This window comes from Schistocerca cancellata, chromosome 11 (assembly GCF_023864275.1).
Source record: "Schistocerca cancellata isolate TAMUIC-IGC-003103 chromosome 11, iqSchCanc2.1, whole genome shotgun sequence".
Classification (NCBI taxonomy): Eukaryota; Metazoa; Arthropoda; class Insecta; order Orthoptera; family Acrididae; genus Schistocerca; species Schistocerca cancellata.
The window spans coordinates 50,215,559-50,237,455 of NC_064636.1; the positions used below are offsets into that span (position 1 = coordinate 50,215,559).

Here is a 21,897-nt window from a genome sequence, read left to right on the forward strand (position 1 = left end):
TTGCCCCATCTTGCTGGAAGAAGCAGTATTGTCTTCAATATTCAGAGCTGAACACAAAATGTATAAAAAATTGCCATATGTGCAACTGTATTGAGGGCACTGTCAAAAAATATTGGTCCAATGGTGCGCGTTCCCATTACACTGCACCAAATGCCGATTTTTTCATTGTGGAGTGGTCGTTGACAAACAGTGTTAGTGTTCTCTGTTGCTCAGTACCTCATGTTGCAATTTCACATGACCGGAAAGATGAAACCGTCCTTCATCACATTGTGATATAATGGAAAGGTTCTAACAAACCATTGTTGATATTCCAAAGCCACCTGTAGTAATCTACATGTTTGTGACTGTCATCCTCCATTAATTGCTGCACAACCATCACACGATTTGGCTTCAAATTAAGACTTTTCAATATCCGCTGGCAACTCCTCCCATTTACATGTGCCTGTTGTGTCAGTTTACGTGTTCACTCCTTTTGGCCCTGAATAATTCTTTGAAGGATGTCTGCAATAACTTCTGGTGTATGAACTGAAGGAATTCTGTGTATTGCTCTCTTTGCTGGTAGTGCTCTATCCAGATATTTGACCCTGAAAATTTCATGAGTTTCCTTGACTGAACCTGTTTTTACATACGAAACCACAATTTCGATTCTTTCTTCTATTGAGAAAGTCATTTTGAGGACTGGAAAGAAAAGCTTCAAACTTCACTGATGAAAGAAACTAAAATGCTAACAATCAGTTATTGCATAAAACTGTCTACTCATTTCAGAAGTTGAAGTACTGCATTTGCATTCAAAGGAGGGAGCAGGCTACTTTTAACTGCTCCATCCTGTACTTTTGTTAGTAAACATTGATATGATAGTGACTTAAATGCTCTTTGGAAGTCTAGAAATACTGCATCCACCTGACAGCCACGATGCGCAGCTTGCACGATGTCATGTGAGAGGCCAGGCCCTGAAAAGCTCTGTGCCGATTGAAAAAGGTTATACCACCCTGCCAGTGTTCTATTAACTCTACACAAAACAGAGAAGGAAACACATTTGTTTGAATGTATTGAAATATTGTTAACGTAAATACATTGAAATGTAAAATTGTTCTTTTTTACCTTACATCACTCAAGCATATAAAGAAGCTGTATTTGCCATCAGTATCTGCAACCACAGGCTGGAAGCACTAAAAATCTCCATTCTCTGTTGCAGAAACACCAGAGCACAAGATTCTGTGAGAAATGCTGCCCCAAACTTACGTTCCGGGTTTCCACGACGAGGAGGCCGTGAGGGCGATGCGGTACAATGACCTCGGCACGACGGGCCTCAAGGTGTCCCACCTGGGGCTGGGTGGCGGCCCACTGGGGATATATGGGTGAGTGGGGCTTGTTAAGTGTTGTTTGTTGTCCAGGAGATGTGACAAAATTTACTATGAAATTTATTTATATAACTAATAACAAAAATTTTCATTATTTTGCCAGTATTGATGTGATACAGTTACACAGTATTCAAAATGGCAAAGAGCAGCTATCGGTCATTGTTTCTGTTGTAGCTTTATTAGAGCAGATCCAGATTTCGGCTGGTAACTAGCCATTATAAATTCAGTATTTTGGAGTTGTTATATTTGCCCAGATATGTCTACACCTCATAACTAATGATTATCAATCCAGTATTTTGGAATTGTTACACGTACCCTGTTTTACAGGCATATGTGTACTAGGTATGTATTACTATTGTTGGGTAAACGGGCGAGTTTGTGTAAGGACGGACTCGCGACGTTTACCATGTACTCTACACAACAGGAAAGGTCGCATTGGACAACGCTGCTTCGGAGGATGAACACGATATGAGAATATATCTGTGTCTCAAAAACTATTTGCCTAAATATTATGATATACACATTTGAAACCGTCTTTTGAAGCCCATCATGTTAAAATTTAACATAGGGTTCCATTTAAAAAAACCAAAGATGGCTCATATCTCTGTAATAAAAAATAGCACAAATGTGAAATGTGATATATTCAAGTAGCCCCTGCCCCTGCAATTCACTGTCCAAAAGGCATCTTTGTATCTACAGTGCTGGCCATTAAAATTGCTACACCAAGAAGAAATGCAGATGATAAACGGGTATTCGTTGGACAAATACATTATACTAGAACTTACATGTGATTACGTTTTCACACAATTTGGGTGCATAGATCCTGAGAAATCAGTACCCAGAACAATCACCTCTGGCCGTAATAATGGCCTTGATATGCCTGGGCATTGAGTCAAACAGAGCTTGGATGGCATGCACAGGTACAGCTTCAACACAATACCACGGTTCATCAAGAGTAGTGACTGGTGCCAGTTGCTCGGCCACCATTGACCAGACATTTTCAGTTGGTGTGAGATCTGGAGAATGTGCTGGCCAGGGCAGCAGTCAAACATTTTCCGTATCCAGAAAATCCTGTACAGGACCTGCAACATGCGGTCATGCATTATCCTGCTGAAATGTACGGTTTCGCAGGGATCGAATTAAGGGTAGAGCCACAGGTCATAACACATCTGAAATGTAACGTCCACTGTTCAAAGTGCCGTCAATGCGAACAAGAGGTGACCAAGATGTGTAACCAATGTGACCCCATACCATCATACCGGGTGATACGCCAGTATGGCAATGACAAATACACGCTTCCAATGTGCGTTCACTGCAATGTCGCCAAACACGGATGTGACCATCACGATGCTGTAAACAGAACCTGGATACATCCGAAAAAATGACGTTTTGCCATTCGTGCACCCAGGTTCGTCGTCGAGTACACCGTCGCAGGCACTCCTGTCTGTGATGCAGCATCAAGGGTAACCGCAGCCGTGGTCTCCGAGCTGATAGTCCATGCTGCTGCAATCATTGTTGAACTGTTCGTGCAGATGGTTTTTGTCTTGCAAATGTCCCCATCTGTTGACTCAGGAATCGAGACCTAGCTGCATGATCCGTTACAGCCATGTGGATAAGATGCCTGTGATCTCGACTGCTAGTGATACGAGGCCATTGGGATCCAGCACAGCATTCGGTATTACCTTCCTGAACCCACCGATTCCATATTCTGCTAACAGTCATTGGATCTCGACTAACCCGAGCAGCAATGTCGCGATACGATAAACCGCAATCGCTATAGGCTACAATCCGACCTTTATCAAAGTCGGAAACATGATGGTACGCATTTCTCCTCCTTACACGAGGCATCACAACAACGTTTCAGAAGGGAACACCAGTCGACTGCTATTTGTGTATGAGAAATCGGTTGGAAACTTTCCTCATGTCAGCACGTTGTAGGTGTCACCACTGGTGCCAACCTTGTGTGAATGCTCTGAAAAGCTAATCATTTGCATATCACAGCATCAAAACTTTGAGGTTCGCCGATGACATTGTAATTCTGTCAGAGACAGCAAAGGACTTGGAAGAGCAGTTGAACGGAATGGACAGTGTCTTGAAAGGAGGATATAAGATGAACATCAACAAAAGCAAAACGAGGATAAGGGAATGTAGTCGAATTCAGTCGGGTGATGCTGAGGGAATTAGATTAGGAAATGAGACACTTAAAGTAGTAAAGGAGTTTTGCTATTTGGGGAGCAAAATAACCGATGATGGTCGAAGTAGAGAGGATATAAAATGTAGACTGGCAATGGCAAGGAAAGCGTTTCTGAAGAAGAGAAATTTGTTAACATCGAATATAGATTTAGGGGTCAGGAAGTCGTTTCTGAAAGTATTTGTATGGAGTGTAGCCATGTATGGAAGTGAGACATGGACGATAACTAGTTTGGACAAGAAGAGAATAGAAGCTTTCGAAATGTGGTGCTACAGAAGAATGCTGAAGATAAGGTGGGTAGATCACGTAACTAATGAGGAGGTATTGAATAGGATTGGGGAGAAGAGAAGTTTGTGGCACAACTTGACTAGAAGAAGGGATCGGTTGGTAGGACATGTTCTGAGGCATCGAGGGATCACAATTTTAGCATTGGAGGGCAGCGTGGAGGGTAAAAATCGTAGAGGGAGACCAAGAGATCAATACACTAAGCAGATTCAGAAGGATGTAGGTTGCAGTAGGTACTGGGAGATGAAGAAGCTTGCACAGGATAGAGTAGCATGGAGAGCTGCATCAAACCAGTCTCAGGACTGAAGACCACAACAACAACAACATCACAGCATCTTCTTCCTGTCAGTTAAATTTTGCGTCTGTAGCACGTCATCTTCGTGGTGTAGCAATTTTAATGGCCAGTAGTGTATTATGGTTGGGGAGATACAAGGGGTGTTATGACTTAACTGCCTCACCCTGTATACTGGCAAAATCAGAGTCTATCTGGAACAGATATTAGAATTAGGCAAGATTTACATTCCTGAGCCCAGTACTTCTAATAAACTGTAGAAGAGTAGCTAATGAGGTATTCTTTTATACTCAGTCCATTGACTTCTTTGGGACGTGACAATCCTGTGCTGCTGTCACTATCTGCTTCCAGTACTTCCCATCTCATCGTGCTTTCTTCCATCCAGTCACGCCCATCCCTCTGCAGCGTGAGGTCACCTCATCTTGCCATCTTTTCTGTTCAGAGGTCTTCAGCCTTTGATCTACCAGTTGCGTATCTGAGACTATTCTGCCTTATTTGAAGGCCATTGGGGTAGCTTAACTAGTTCTTTATTGTATCTCCTAACCCATCTTTGAGTTATTTGACCAAATGTTGGCACAAAAAATTTTCTGTGCACCTTATTTTTAAAGGACGAGTGTTTGTGATCTTCTCTTTTGATCACATTCCAGGTTTCCACTCCCTACAGCAATTATGAGCTGATGATTGTGTGCTATAGTTTTCCTAGAGTTTGTAGGATTGAAGTTTTCGAAGGGAAAAATAATTGTTTGCGTTCTATAGTTTAATTTGGTATTGGACATATATTCTGTTGTAGTCATTTATATTTACATTGAGGTTAACTGGAATAGGGAGTGATATTGAAAGTAGTTTTCTATCAGAAGGTCATCATGTTGTTTTATAGTTATATTTTCCCTTATTCTATCTTTTCTCCATTAATTTGAAAACCTATTTTCATGAAGGGTGCATTTAGTTTCTGGAACAGAGTTTCAGTTTCACTACTGTGCCATTTGCAAAGGCCATTACATTTGGTTGATCAACTGTCATGTTTCAGTTTGTAGCTTATTTGGTTTTCTTACTACTTTTTCCTTGATGACATTGAAGATAGTGAATCACAGTATGTCACCTTGCTTGCTCCCTTTTCCATACCCATTCTGACTTGGCTGACGAGTTTCTTGCACAACAGTGCTTTGTATACTGCGACCAGTAGGAAAATTTTGCAGTAATTCAGCAGTTTCATTTATCTCGTATCTTATGTATAGTAACAATGATTGATTGCTTCCATTCATGCAGTATTTTTTCATGTCAGTAAATTTTAAGAATTGAGATTAAACAATTTCTCGAGTAGTTTAACCACCATATTTCAGCAATTCCACTGGCATTCCATCAGTTCCAGCTGCTTCGGTTTTTATTTTTTATTTTTATTTTATTTTATTTTATTTTTTTTCCTAACTGCTGGTTACTTCTTTGTATGTTGGACCATTTACAAAAAGTTCAACTGCTGGAGAGCTGGTTTTCCCCAAATTGTTTACCAGTTTGGGGTAGTTCAATAAACCATCAAAATATTCTAGTGATAATAGTACCATTGATATAGTGAAGATCCACTGTCCACAGCTGATCTCCGAAACTCGTCTCATTCGCGGGGCCATATACTTTGTGAATGATGTTAATGTTTACATTTCGAATGATTGACTACAGCTTTTTACAGTGTTCTCCAGAAACTTCTACTTGAAATTTCTGCTTATCTTGTACAAGAAATGCGTTAGATAAACAAATTTCTGCCTTCCTGGATTTGATGAGTGAACAGAAATGGATGTCCACAAATTTTGTTTGAACAGAATTGTAATGTAATGATGAACTTCATCTTCTGCATGTCATTAAACTACTTCAAATTATGTTAAATAATGATTAATGTGTGTAGCAGAAAGAAACATTGTAGTGAATATACATCAACATAATAAACATACCACTTACATCACTAGAAGCACATATTGTCTACTCTTATGTACATTGACGAATTGGTAACGGGTATTTCTTCAAGCAGTTGTCTCATGCCAGTTACAGCTGAAACAGTTGTTATCTCTGCAACCAACAAAAAATGTACATACATTGTATGGAATGTTTAACAGGAATTAGTCTATATTACTGCCTACTAAAATATTTACTGTTCTTCTTGAAACACTCTGTATAATATTACAATACGCCAATATATGACCTGATATATTAATGTACAGAGGTGAGACAACTCCCGTGCAATGACACCACATGTGCTGTTGTAGGGACTACCCCGAGGAGGATGCGATTGCGGCAGTGCGGGAGGCGATCCGGCAGGGCATCAACTACATCGACACAGCACCCTTCTACGGCCTCGGGAGGTCTGAAGAAGTTCTCGGCAAGGTGAGGTCGAGTTGCAGTAGGCCTAATCCTCTCATCGAGGATGGAAACTGCTTTTGCCATTTTCCCATATTTGAGTGGTGTGTATGCACTGTTGCTTAGGTGACTTTCATTGAGCAATTTGAAGTTATATCCCAGCCACCACACACACACACACACACACACACACACACACACACACACTCTGTGTGTGTGTGTGTGTGTGTGTGTGTGTGTGTGTGTGTGTGTGTGTGTTCTTTGATTCCAGAAGATGTTCCATACAGTTCTACACTGTTGTTTGGAGATCAGCATACTAGCTTCCAAAATATTGAATCAGATTTGTGGCTAGATTCAGAATTTCTTTGCGGGTGCAGCTCAACACTCCACTCTTGAGAGAACAAAATTGACAGGTGAAAGATAATTTCAATTGTACCACAAGGAAGTGTTGTAGTGCCTGTACAAATGATGATGTAGGTAATATCAAAACCTCCACGACGCCTTTCGCAGATGATGCAGTTGTCTATAGATCGTAAAATAGTTGGAATCCTGCCTCTGTTATGTTTTCTACCCCCCATGAATAAATAAATTTTTTCCTGCAACGGAAAATCTGGGATGGAATGTAAAAATACACTACTGGCCATTAAAATTGCTACACCAAGAAGAAATGCAGATGATAGATGGGTATTCATTGGACAAATATATTGAACTGACATGTGATTACATTTTCACGCACGAAATCAATACCCAGAACAAACACCTCTGACCATAATAATGGCCTTGATACGCCTGGGCATTGAGTCAAACAGAGCTTGGATGGCGTATACAGATACAGCTGCCCATGCAGCTTCAACACGATACCACAGTTCATCAAGAGTAGTGACTGGCGTATTGTGATGAGCCAGTTGATCGGCCACCATTGACCAGACATTTTCAATTCGTGAGAGATCTGGAGAATGTGCTGCCCTGACTCAGGGATCGAGACTTGACTGCACGATCTGTTACAGCCATGCAGATAAGATGCATGGCATGTCGACTGCTAGTGATATAAGGCCGTTGGGATCCGCACAGCGTTCCGTATTACCCTCCTGAACCCACCGATTCCATATTATGCTAACAGTCATTGGATTTCGACCAACGCGAGCAGCAATGTCGCGATACGATAAACCGCAGTCGCAATAGGCTACAATGCGACCTTTATCAAAGTCGGAAATGTGATGGTACGCATTTCTTCTCCTTGCGCGAGGCATCACAAAAACATTTCACCAGGCAACACCGGTCAACTGCTGTTTGTGTATGAGAAATCGGTTGGAAACTTTCCTCATGTCAGCACATTGTAGGTGTCGCCACCGGTGCCAACCTAGTGTCAATGCTCTGAAAAGCTAATCATTTGCATATCACAGCATCTTCTTCCTGTCGGTTAAATTTCGTGTCTGTAGCACATCATCTTCATGGTGTAGCAATTTTAATGGCCAGTAGTGTATTGTGGAAAGGATAGTTGCTACTCATGATATAGTGGGTATGCTGAGTCACAGACAGGCACAGCAAAAAGACTGTCTGAAAGTGAGCTTTCAGCCAACATGGTCTTTGTCAGAAATAGAAACACACACACACACACACACACACACACACACACACACACACACACACACACACACACACACACACTTGTAAATCAGTCTCTGTCTACTGAAGCCACACTGCAAGTACCAGTGGATGATGATAGAAGCAGCTGGGTGGTGGGGGTAAGGAGGAGGCTGGGGCAGGGAGGTGGAGGGATAGGGGATAGGGGGTAGGGGTGGGGGGGAGGGGGTGATGAAGTGCTGCTTGGGGGAGCATACAGGGACGAGGCAGAGAGAGGGTAGGGTACCTAGGGGCAGTCGGTAACTGAAAGTTTTACTACGTTAAGTAATGTGAAAATGAGGTATTGTTAGCACTGATTCGAAAGCAGACATTCCACTCATTCCAAGAACATACTTTAAATTATCTAAACCAAATTGACTTACCAAATGAGTGACACTGAAAGCTTGGACCATCATAATTTCCATTATCTGTTTTGCCTTTGTGTTTGCTAGATTCTGAACTTTGACATTGTACTTTTGTTTCTATATTTTTTCCGTGTCAAAAGATGCCCCTCACCACTTAATTAACCCATTAAGATTTGGGTAAAATATCCTACTGTAAAATTATCAATGGATGCCTTAGTCGTACAAATTGTATTCCCAATACGGAACCATTACAGTGTTGCGTATACTTTTGTAATATACTAATCTTCAACTTCTTTCATAAAGCAGATAACAGTTAAATCCATCCAAAGTAACAGGATCTAATGTAGCCGATTTTAAAAACATTATGTAGTTTCCAAGATTATATTACATTCTTATGTCGGTCGTTAAACAGCCTGCCACTCCCTCACCAGCATGGACCCTGACATTAAACACTTAATAGCTATGAATGTGTAAGCAGTGTGCTACCACATAATATATTTGTGTCTTAATGTCTGTGCATCAGATTAAACACCTAACATCTCTAATGTATATTCATGAAAGCCTGCAGCCACAGTAGTAAATACACGATATCAGTGTGTTAATGTTGAACAAATACTATTCACTGGATACTGTAATTAGTTTTGGTGATCCTACTGCAAATTACGTTATGTGCACAGTGATTTTATATTTCTGTTAATGCAAGTCATACCACTGTGAAGTTCTATGATTATGATATCACTGATTAATGTCTGAACATTGAAGATAATTAGTTTTAGGTAATTTAGAATACACTACTGGGAGACTGGGGTGCTGAACATTGTCAGTGTGGGTCGGTATATGGAATTTTACTGATCATATCACAGACTTTTTCACATCTCTAACTACTTCAGGTAACTTCATTTCTGAATTGTGAGTGCCCTAATGAAAATGGAGTCAAAGCTATCAGACTAAGAATCTGAATAACAAATTCCAGTGAAATTAAGTCTAAATAAGAGTGTGAGAATCCTTTGTAGTTGTTAGTAAAATAAATTAGCAAAAAGAATTTGTTTATTTATGGGTGTAGAAAAACATAAAAGGCAAAATATCCACAATGAGAAAATCAGAGAAATCAAAGAATCGTATGGCGGTTTACTGACACTTGTTCTTCTCGTGTGGTATTTGCAAAGGGAACATGGTAGTGATACCAGGAGTACCCCCTGGCACACACCATGAGATGAGTTGTGTAATACAGAAACTGGTGTAAATGTAGAAACATTTCATTTACTTGGAAAGATTTATTTACTAGAGCTGTTGGAATGAACTCTATATATTATTCTTACTGCAGGCTTTTGCACAATAGAAATTTTCTTCGTGTAGCATAAATTATATTGCAGTACTGGTCAAAATAACATCAGTCAGTAATAATGTGTCTTGTCTTGAGACGGAGGTTTGAATTACTGTTTACAGGATTGTATGTGAGAAGGAAAATTTGTGTGCTAGATCAGTATTTGGATACAGATATATCCAGAATCTTAATATCTGTCAGGCCCACTGTTTCAGCTTGTCATTTACAATCATCACAGTAAATGTGAAACTCGAGTTTCTCCTGGTGTATAAAATATTCAACAACTTATGGGAATGCAGCCAGATGATGTGATCGATGACCACCAATATTTTGACAGGTCATTGTCCCATCATTTTTGAGACACAAATGTAACGAGGAAGGTAATGTGGCAAAAATAAAGTGCACATTGTGATCTCACTTTTTTACTGCAATGTTCATCTAACTTGTAAAGTTACCAACCTGTGTCTCGTGAATTTTGTTAATGTTCACCTTTGAGAACTTTCTTTAGCTAATGAATAGATTTGTTCACTGTAAAGACTTACTGTCAAATGTTTAATACATCGCGTTTATTGCTTTAAACTTACAATGATCAGCTTGTAAGTAAGTAACTTTAACATTTATATATAACAAGTGAGTGGTTCAAATAATCCATGAATGGTTTAAAGGAGCTTTTTGTGATATTGATAAACAAAATAGAAACTTTACATGAACACTGACTGACATAGTGAATGTACCAACTGCAAATGCAGCTCAGAACGTGATGCCCATTTCTAGACAAGCGTACAACAGAAAATCACAGTGGCAAAATACTAAGCTATATCATTTCACCTATTAACATAAAAGACATGAAAATTAAGAGACAAAGATACACTAGACAGTAAAGTAAGTTTGTCTTAACTACTTGCTCCAGTAGTAGAAAATGGCAAAATTATTGGTATTATGTTATGGCATTGGATCTCAGTATGCACAGAGATTCCCAAACTTCACCAAATAGCTTCTAGACAGTGAAATTTTCTTATTGGAGTAATTACAAAACTAACAGGGTATTTTTTTTTTTTTTGTTTTGGAAATAGAAACACCAGTGCTACAAAACTGTGCCATTGTATTTTAGAAAGAAGTGCCTTTTAAGGTTCGAACATTCAGAACATAAAAATACTGAATAGGAATAATTTTTGAAGTAATATGTTTTTGGAAGAAATAAAATGTTGCTTGAAAAGTGAAGACTAATGGACTTGTGAATAAGCTGTGTTAATTTGAATAAACAATTTTTAGCCTAATGGCATTTTGTTTGAGATACACGTAGTATACAACTATGGAAATATTTCTGTAAATAAAATGTTTTCCTATGAACCAAATGTATTACTGTCATTGACAAGAAATTATACAGTGAGTAATAAAGTTTAATTAAATAATGCCTGACTAAGGCTTTAGAAACTTTGTGCAGCTGTTGTATGTGTACTACTACTGGAAATTTGTGTGAAAACAGAAAATTACATTGGCATCATTAGTTCTATAAGAACAAGTAGAGTAGTGCCAGCCTGCTCTGTTACAAATTTCTGCAAGCAACAATACAAATGATAAATTTCCTTCCTCCCACAGCTTTCTCTCATGTTTGTGCATCGAAAATCGCCGGGATTTGATCTGCCGGAATATCAGTGTTTATCGATGATGTCACCCATCTGTATTCCCGTAAGATGTTTGAACACTGCAGCAGATACTTGGCTTCAAGTAAATGAACTGGTCAACCAGAGTTTACAGTGCTTTTTACATTTGTCCACTGTCATCTCTTCTGCAGGCCCTGAAGGGCATACCTCGTCAGGCGTACTACATCGCCACCAAGGTGGGCCGCTACACTATGGACCCGCGCACCATGTTCGACTTCTCTGCACAGAAGACGAGGGAGAGCTTCGCGAAGAGTCTCAAACAGCTGCAGCTGGACTATGTGGACATCATACAGGTGATAAGAGACTGGTCTCCACTGACAGCTAGAAACAATGGCAGGGATGGTTAGGTGCATTGGATGTACAGTGAAGCCTCCTTATAATGTTCCTCCATATAATGTTTTCTCTATGTTACATCTGTTTTTTTCAGTCCCGACTAAAATCCCTTAACTTTTTCTCTTTACTGTGTTTCCTCTATATTACAATTTCCTCCATGTAATGCTCATATTTTTGGAACCCTGGTCAATTATTTACCTCTTTATAATGTTTAAGTGACTGGATGTAGATGCATCGTTTTCTGTTCTGTGGATCCACAGTTTGCACCGGCTCGGAAAGCCTGCGCTCAGCATGTTTCATATGCCAGCGGCAGAACCTGGTCACGTTACATTTGACGCACATTCTGCTTCTGATCTTTTTGGCGCCATTTACTTTCACCCATCCACCTACCGGACCCCATGTTTCAATTACAAAAAACTAATCATTTGATACACTGATAATTTGCAATGAATATATATTACAGTATTGTGAAAATTTAAAATGTCATCTATGGCACCATTTGTCAAAGCTGATTAGTGGTATCCCGATCTTCAGTAATGTCCTATAATTATTATTTGGAAGCCTTCCTCTTTATAGTGTTTTCCTCCATACAGTGCTCAGAATTTGTGGTCCCTTGAAAAACGTTATATAGAGGTTTCACTCAAGTAGAATAGTTGTATGTAGGGACAGGAAATAATCATTTGATTTTATGGACAATTTCGATACTTTTTTTTTTACTATTTCAGTATCTTTTTTGCCAAGTACTGTGTTATTTTTGAAGGGCTTATTTTTTAAGTATTAATGTATTTTTTATATCATTGTTTCTTAGTGTTATGCTAAAACTGAAAGTAGAGCACAGTCGGAAAAAGAAACATTTACATTAAACCCATTAAGTTACTCAGTTAAAGTGAACTCTCTCTGCAGCACACACCAATTAAAGTTTTTGAAAAGAAAACATGGTCATAATTCAACTCAGACATTGTTCTACTGATCTGCTAATGCCTCACTATAGTGTGAAAACAGCTGTTTGTAAATTATATTCGAAAATGGAAGACAAATTGCATTCAGCACAAGAGCAGGTATTTAACAATGTCCACATTTCCTGCTGGCATTGAAAGTTGCTTTGCCACTAACTAAATTTCTGCATAATAATGATGCCATCTTTTAAGGTGGATTATGAGATGTGGCAAGTAATTAACAAGACTGGTGTCAGAAATGTGATTATTGCACACAAAGTTACTATTAACTTTTATCCCCTACAACATAGTCCACTGCCATATCTATACATCACTCTGCATACATGTCTTCCATTGTTCAAAGCAATGATGTACACTATGTGATCAAAAGTATCCAGACACCCCTAAAAACATACATTTTTCAAATTAGGTGCATTGTGCTGCCACCTACTGCCGGGTACTCCATACCACTGACCTCAGTAGTCCTTAGACATCGTGAGAGAGCAGATTGGGATACTCCGTGGAACTCACGGACCTCGAACGTGGTCAAGTGATTGGCTGTCATTCATGTCATACGTCTGTACGTGAGATTTCCATACTCCTAAACATCCGTAGGTCCACTGTTTCCAATGTGATAGTGAAGTGGAAATGAGAAGGAACACGTAAAGCACAAAAGCCTATGGGCTGATTTCGATTGTTGGCTGTAACAATACCAGAGAAGGAAAGTTGCCACTCACCATATAGTGGAGATGCTGGGCCGTGATAGGCACAACAAAAAGATTCACACAATTATAGCTTTCAGCCATTAAGGCCTTTGTCAGCAGGAGACACACACACACATGCACACACACACACACACACACACACACACACACTCATGCAAATGCAACTTGCACACACGTCTGCAGTCTCAGAGAACTGAAACCACACTGTGAGCAGCAGCACCAGTGCATGATGGGAGTGGTGACTGGGTGGGGGTAAGGAGGAGGCTGAGACGGGGGGGGGGGGGGGGATAGTATGGTGGGAGTGGTGGACAGTGAAGTGTTGCAGGTTAGACAGACGGCAGGAGAAAAGGTGCGGAGGGGGGATGGGGTAAGTAACGGAAAGGAGAGAAATAAAAAGAAATTAAAAGACTGGGTGTGGCAGTGAAATGACAGCTGTGTAGTGCTGGAATGGGAACAGCCCCTGCTGGATGGGTGAGGACAGTGACTAACGAAGGTTGAGGCCAGGAGGGTTACGGGAACGTAGGATGTATTGCAGGGAAAGCTCCCACCTGCACAATTCAGAAAAGCTGTTGTTGGTGGGAAGGATCCATATGGCACAGGCTGGGAAGCAGTCATTGAGATGAGGGTTCCTTGTACAGAAACAAATCTCCCATGCCTTATCTTTTCACAGTCTGGCCACAGAATAGCATTCCCCTCATACCTCAGTACCATCCAAGGCTGGAGCAACGGAATTACATTCTCTGCCAGGGTGCCCCGAAATGAGGAATGTCCTGCCCACTATCCTTCCCACCCCTCCTACCGTGGTATTCCGCCGTCCACCAATCCTACACAATATACTCGTCCATCCTTACACAACCCCTGCTCCCAATCCCTTACCTCAGGCTAATACCCCTGTAATAGACCTAGATGCAAGACCTGTCCCATACATCCTCCTACCACCAACTACTCCTGTCCAGTCACTAACATTACCTATCCCATCAAAGGCAGGGCTACCTGTGAAACCAGTCATGTGATTTACAAACTAAGGTGCAACCACTGTGCTGCATTCTATGTAGGCATGACAACCAACAAGCTGTCTGTCCGCACGAACAGCCACCGAGAAACTGTGGCAAAAAAATAAGTGGACCACCCTGTTGCTGAACATGCTGCCAAACATGATATCCCTCATCACAATGACTGCTTCACAGGCTGTGCCATATGGATTCTTCCCACCAACACCAGCTTTTCTGAATTGCGCAGGTGGGAACTTTCCCTGCAATACGTCCTACATTCCCGTAACCTTCCTGGCGTCAACCTTCGTTAGTCACTGTCCTCACCCATCCAGCACCCTCCCTGTTCCCATTCCAGCACTACACAGCTGTCATTTTACCACCACACCCAGTCTTTTAATTTCTTTTTATTTCTCTCCTTTCTGCTACTTACCCCCCCCCCCCCCTTCGCACCTTCTCTCCTGCCCTCCATCTAAACTGCAACACATCAGTGTTCGCCACTCCCACCATACTACACCCTACTACACCCCCCTCCCCGCCCCAGCCTCCTCCATACCCCCACCGAGTCGCCACACCCATCATGCACTGGTGCTGCTGCTCACAGTGTGGTTTCAGTTCTCTAAGACTGCAGACGTGTGTGCAAGTTGCATTTGCATGAGTGTGTGTGTGTGTGTGTGTGTGTGCGTGTGTGTGTGTGTGTGTGTGTGTGTGTGTGTACTGGTGACAAAGGCCTTAATTGCTGAAAGCTATGATTGTGTGAATCTTTTTGTTGCGCCTGTTGCGACTCAGCATCTCCACTATATGGTGAGTGGCAACTCTCCTTCTCTGGTAATGTTACAGTCCATCCTGAATTTTCCATTGTTCGATTGTTGACTGATAGAGACCTCCGACAGTTGGAGAGGGTCGTAATGTGTAACAGGCAGACATCTGTCCAGATCATCACATAGGAATTCCAAACTGCATTAGGATCCACTGCAAGTGCTCTGACAGTTATGCAAGAGGTGAGAAAACTTGGATTTCATGGTCGAGTGGTTGCTCATAAGCCACACTTCGTGCCGGTAAATGCCAAACAACGCCTCAATTGTTGTAAGGAGCATAAACATTGCACGATTGAACAGTGGAAAAACGTGTGGAGTGACCAATCACGGTACACAATGTGGCAATCTAATGGCATGGTGTGGGTATGGCGAATGCCTGGTGAATGTCACCTGCCAGCGTGTGTAGTGCCAACTGTAAAATTCAGAGGCGGTGGTGTTATGGTGAGGTCGTGTTTTTCATAGAGGGGGCTTACACCCTTTGTTGTTTTGCATGGCACTATCACAGCACAGGCCTACATTGATGTTTTAAGTACCTTTGTGCTTCCCACTGTTGAAGAGCAATTCGGGGATGACGATTGCATCTTCCGACACGATCGAGCGCGGCCTGTAGCAGAGTGGTTACACGACAATAACATCCCTGTAATGGACTGGCTTGCACAGAGTCCTGACCTGAATCCTGTAGAACACCTTTGGGATGTTTTGGAACGCCAACTTTGTGCCGGGCCTCACTGACCGACATCAATACCTCTTCTCAATGCAGCACTCCTTGAAGAGGGGTCTGCCATTCCCCTAGAAACCTTCCAGCACCTGATTGAACATATGCCTGCAAGAATGGAAGCAGTCATCAAGGCTAAGGATGGGCCAACACCATATTGAATTCCAGCATTACCGATGGAGGGCGCCACGAAAAAGGTCAATCACTAACACCCTCTTCAACAACTCTGCCGTTTTTGCTTTATCTCTTTGACAGACTGAAAATGTGGTCCCTTCAATGTACTTTTCACTTTTAAGAATAGATAAAAGTCAAAGGGAGCCAGATCTGGGGAATACGAGGAATGTTCAGGTACAGAAATGTGCCTGACTCCTGAAGACTCTTTCACTGGCACAGCACTGTGGGCCTGCATTTTGTCCTGATACAGAATACATGGATTGTTCTTCCACAAATTCGGTTTTTTCTTTCCTACTCTTTCCTTCAGCTTGATTAGGACTTATTTGCAGTATTCCTGATTAAGGACTTGTCAGATGTCAGTTGTTTTGTGTAATCTCATAAATGTTCTGTACGTTTGCTTGAGTTCTCGAACTCGCAGATCGACTGGGGCATTTACCACCTTCAGTCTCTTCTCGCCCTACTGAAAACAGTTTTTGCCATTCAAAAACTCGTCCACATTATCATCAAACACTTTCTTTAACATATAAAAACATTCCCCCATTTGTGACTTTAATTTCACAAGGAATTTGAGATTAATGTGGTGCTCAATTTTTAAGTTCACTGCTCTTGTGGTATTACTACAGAAAAATGTCCTCTACAAGCGAGGCTCAAAACCAAATTAAAGCCAACAGAAAGACGAAACAAACGGTAGCTGCAACTACATCCCCGTACCTGCCTCCTCCTGTGTGGCTACGCAATGGGAGTTGCACAGTCTCATTATTTAATCACCACACTTTGTAAAGTAATAACTTTATCTGCCGACATCTCATTTCCCAAAAATTTTGGACAGCAAATCGTGCTAAACTAGTGAATGTAAAGCTGAAGTATCGTACTTGGTTTTTTCTTGCATTTACACTTATGTTCTGTGGAAACACTCAGTTTAATAGACACATCACATTTACAAGCTCTGAAAAGTGCTTGATTTATGGCACAATTTGTTGTACAATACTATCAGAAAAATGTGATGCTGTGAAATAAAACTGCACATTCTAACAAAATGTATGCAATGACTGATGGAGCGTATAAGCATTTACTTCATTAAACATATTACAGATGTGGAGCACCACTTTACAAAAGTATTTCATAAAGCTGCAAGTGCAGGTTGCGAGTTGTGCTCGGATAGCTCAGACCGAGCGGGGTGGCGCAGTGGTTAGACACTGGACTCGCATTCGGGAGGACGACGGTTCAATCCCGCGTCCGGCCATCCTGATTTAGGTTTTCCGTGATTTCCCTAAATCACTCCAGGCAAATGCCGGGATGGTTCCTCTGAAAGGGCACGGCCGACTTCCTTCCCAATCCTTCCCTAATCCGATGAGACCGATGACCACGCTGTCTGGTCTCCTTCCCCAAACCAACCAACCAACCAACCAACAACAATCGGATAGCTCAGTCAGTGGAGCATTTGCCTGCAAAAGGAAAAGGCTGCGGATTCCAGTTCTGGTGTGCAACACAGTTTTAGTCTGTCATGAAGTTAGTTTATGTTATTGTGTTCCTCCACGAATGTGGAAACATTCCATTACATTTGATGTCAGTGAGTAACTCAAAAACTTTTCCCCTCTCACGTTTCCAGGTGCACGATGTGGAGTTTGTTCAGAACCCAGATGTAATTATCCGGGAGACTCTTCCAGTGCTGCAGGAGTTTGTGGCAGTGGGTAAAGCGAGGTTCATCGGCATCACGGGGTATCCTCTCGAGCCGCTCCGAGAGATCATCGAGAAGAGTAGCAGCGTGAAGGTGGACACAGTGCTGTCGTACACCAGAGACACTCTCGTAGACGACACACTACAACAGCATCTGCCATTCTTCAAGGTGTGTTTGGCCATCAATTTTGATTTAGTATGCTTAACTCATTGATACATTTACTTGTCATGCTCCACTGATTCCTAAGTGCTATTGACAAGTTTAAGTTCAGCTTCTCGGTTTTCCTTTGGTGCTGCAAGTTATGCCCCCTTGCTGAGACCTGAGCATTAGTGATGAGTGTAAACATGTCACTACACGGTAGGGTTAAGATTACAGTAGAAATTTTTCTGCCTATCTCAGTAGCTTTTCAGTTTTGGCAGCTGAGTTGTGTATGGCTACATTGTTGTGATCTAATCATCTGTTCTATAAAGGAAATGAAAAGGTGCCAGGGCTGTATTAAGTGCAGATTGTGGAAATACTCATAAAGAGCAGCACTGAGAATGAATTATTCGATGCCAACTTAAGTGATAACTCCTGAGCAGATTCTGAAAGAAATAGCCGTAAGCCACCTACATCAGGTGGTGGACAACAAGAGAAGTAAATGATAGTTCTTCCAAGTCCAAAAAACCTAAAAATGATTGGAACTTTAAAAAGGGATTATCAAAATTGGACTGAAAAAAAAGAAAGAAAAAAGAAAGGCCATCTTTACGACTCTGCAGATTTGTAACAACCATACATTTGTATAGCATCGTCAAAGACAGAACTAATTTTTACACCTACAATAATGTTCATCTTAGGGGTGAAAATCTTATAGCAACTGCAGGAGACATCACAGAAAGCACTCCAAAAATATTGGGCACAGAGCAAAGCTGGCTGTTCGGATAGCTCTGGACCAGGTAGAAGCCCAGATGTGGGATAGTTGGTGCAGATAGACGCTCTAGGCAATAGTGATGCAGCACTCATCTTGCCTCATAGCGTGCACATCTGCAGAAGCCAAAAGGTTACAAGTCCACATGAAGAAATTTCAATAAAAAAAAATTAGGAATTGATTGAATTTTCAAGCATACAAACATTCTACTTGTTTATTTTGGAAAAAAAAAAAGTGGTGATCATAAACATTAAGAGTGTTGCTTTGTAGCTTTTTATAAAGAACCTGTAGATTTCACTTTTGAGATAGTCACTTTTGTTTTAAAATTGTCATTTATCATTGCTAAAAATAAGGCATCCCAGAAATTGATGGAGTGGTTTGTATACAGTCATCATCTGAAGAAATAGAAATTTCTCATGAAACTTTTCATTGTATATGCTTTTTTATGATTTTCATAATGACCTAACTCAACAAGCCCAGTAGTGCCATTTTGCTGATGCAGTTACACATTGGTGTATTGGGTGTATAATAGAGTCATGTTAGGAGGTAAAAACTTAGTTATGATGAGACGATCATCAGATGAGAATCTTCTCATTGTGATGTGAAGGGGCATTATCAAGCAATAGAACATCCTTCTGTGGAAACTCCTTCTTTTCTTGAAATCACCAAACTTCGGGTAAAAAATGTGTGTGGAACCTGTTTTTGAAAATTTCACTATCAATGCATGCTCCTCTTTTGTAATAATGCAGAGGGAGATCCTTAATTATGGTATCCCTGAATGCATGGGGTTTATGTGGTTTTCCAATCACTAGTAGTTTAACTGTGTGGTTCCCAGAAGCTTTAGCATACAAAATTGTAATGCATTCTTTAGACACATTTTGGTTGGCAGCTATTTCGAATACAGACCACTTTCATCCGTAGGACATCTTTTGCTAGTTTTTGACTAAACCATTGCAAAAGAGCAGCACCTAATCTATCAAATGGAGATCTCTTCATGCTTTCTCGTGCAAATTGTCCGGAACTAGAATCTCATTTCCTGACAAAATCCTGTATTTTCTGCTTATTCTTCGTAATGCCCCAAAAGAGTCTGCATTCCAATACCATAATCAGCATTTAATTTTGCAGCAGTTTTCTCCTTCCTAAATCATTTAATTACTGTAATTCTAATTTTTGTTTTAATGTTTTTGTTTTCGGTTTAATGTTTTCGATACAAGGCTAGTTTTTGTGTACTCTAATAACCTTGACCAGCCATTTGCTATTTATCCTGAACATTGTAAGTGCACATGCTCAAGCATGTGTAGTTTGCTGTGCTTGCATGAATTTGCACAAATGAAAATCAATCAAGCATCAGGCAGCTTGAACAATCATAATGCTCGAAATTATCCCACATACAGTTGTGCATACTTGAACATAGTGTTCAATTGTGCGAGCCCATTTGCAGTTACCTGTGTGGCTGCCTTTAGGCATCATTGCTGGTCTATGGAAAAATAACAACAATAATTCTGTAACTATACATATTTAGATGAGATACATGGTGTATACTGGCAGCACATTATATCTTAATGTTTACTTTGTTGGAAATTACAGAACTGTCATTTAGCGCAACTCTTATTCTTCCTAAGCTGTACGTGTGTTCGTTAGCCTTTGTCTAAGCGTTAGTTGGTCCACATTGTAAGATTTCATTTACTTGCATGCGACATTTTTGCATTTCATTGCACATTACCTTGCTGCTACAATCTAGTTGCCTGTGCACTGCATTTGACTAGCTAAAGGTTAACTGATTGGGGGGGGATAGATCATGAGAACTGTAGTGGGCTGGTACATTGGGATGATAGGGAGGGTGTTCTTTTTGTGTGTGTGTGTGTGTGTGTGTGTGTGTGGTGTCATATAGAGAGGAAAGTGCCCAAATCTGGATCCCTGTTTGGTTTTATGATAAATATTGAAAATTCTTAAATAGCTATCTTTTTAATCGTGATATCTATACTTTATCATGTTATTTATATCTAAAAAGAAAGATGATGAGACTTACCAAACAAAAGTGCTGGCAGGTCGATAGACACACAAACAAACACAAACATACACACAAAATTCTAGCTTTCGCAACCAACGGTTGCCTCGTCAGGAAAGAGGGAAGGAGAAGGAAAGACAAAAGGATATGGGTTTTAAGGGAGAGGGTAAGGAGTCATTCCAATCCCGGGAGCGGAAAGACTTACCTTAGGGGGAAAAAAGGACAGGTATACACTCGCACACACACACATATCCATCCACACATACACAGACACAAGTAGACATTTGTAAAGGCAAAGAGTTTGGGCAGAGATGTCAGTCGGGACGGAAGTACAGAGGCAAAGATGATGCTGAAAGACAGGTGAGGTATGAGCGGCGGCAGATTGAAATTAGAAATTAGCGGAGATTGAGGCCTGGCGGATAGCGAGAAGAGAGGATATGCTGAAGGGCAAGTTCCCATCTCCGGAGTTCTGACAGGTTGGTGTTAGTGGGAAATATCCAGATAACCCGGACGGTGTAACACTGTGCCAAGATGTGCTGGCCGTGCACCAAGGCATGTTTAGCCACAGGGTGATCCTCATTACCAACAAACACTGTCTGCCTGTGTCCATTCATGCGAATGGACAGTTTGTTGCGGGTCATTCCCACATAGAATGCTTCACAGTGTAGGCAGGTCAGTTGGTAAATCACGTGGGTGCTTTCACACGTGGCTCTGCCTTTGATCGTGTACACCTTCCGGGTTACAGGACTGGAATAGGTGGTGGTGGGAGGGTGCATGGGACAGGTTTTACACCGGGGGCGGTTACAGGGTCCACCAAGAGTGTCTTTCCGCCGTCCACCTAACCTTCGTAACCTCTTAGTTCATCCCTATGAAATCCCCAAACCACATTCCCTACCCTCTGGCTCCTACCCCTGTAACCGCCCCCGGTGTAAAACCTGTCCCATGCACCCTCCCACCACCACCTATTCCAGTCCTGTAACCCGGAAGGTGTACACGATCAAAGGCAGAGCCACGTGTGAAAGCACCCACGTGATTTACCAACTGACCTGCCTACACTGTGAAGCATTCTATGTGGGAATGACCAGCAACAAACTGTCCATTCGCATGAATGGACACAGGCAGACAGTGTTTGTCGGTAATGAGGATCACCCTGTGGCTAAACGTGCC

General features: G+C 41.3%; 1 protein-coding gene across 4 annotated transcripts in view; it reads left to right on the forward strand.

The window, feature by feature from the left end:
• Positions 1 to 21,897, forward strand: part of LOC126108799 (uncharacterized) — a 235,245-nt gene that overhangs the window by 181,820 nt on the left and 31,528 nt on the right. For 3 of the 4 annotated variants that reach the window (XM_049914162.1, XM_049914163.1, XM_049914164.1), the window contains 4 exons: positions 1,196 to 1,358; positions 6,382 to 6,499; positions 11,580 to 11,741; positions 17,747 to 17,983. The exons of the other annotated variant lie outside the window; for it this stretch is intronic. In XM_049914162.1, the coding sequence (XP_049770119.1) occupies positions 1,225 to 1,358; positions 6,382 to 6,499; positions 11,580 to 11,741; positions 17,747 to 17,983 (651 nt within the window). In that variant the 5' untranslated portion in view covers positions 1,196 to 1,224. The remainder of the gene's footprint in view (positions 1 to 1,195; positions 1,359 to 6,381; positions 6,500 to 11,579; positions 11,742 to 17,746; positions 17,984 to 21,897) is intronic. 4 annotated transcript variants of the gene reach the window in all.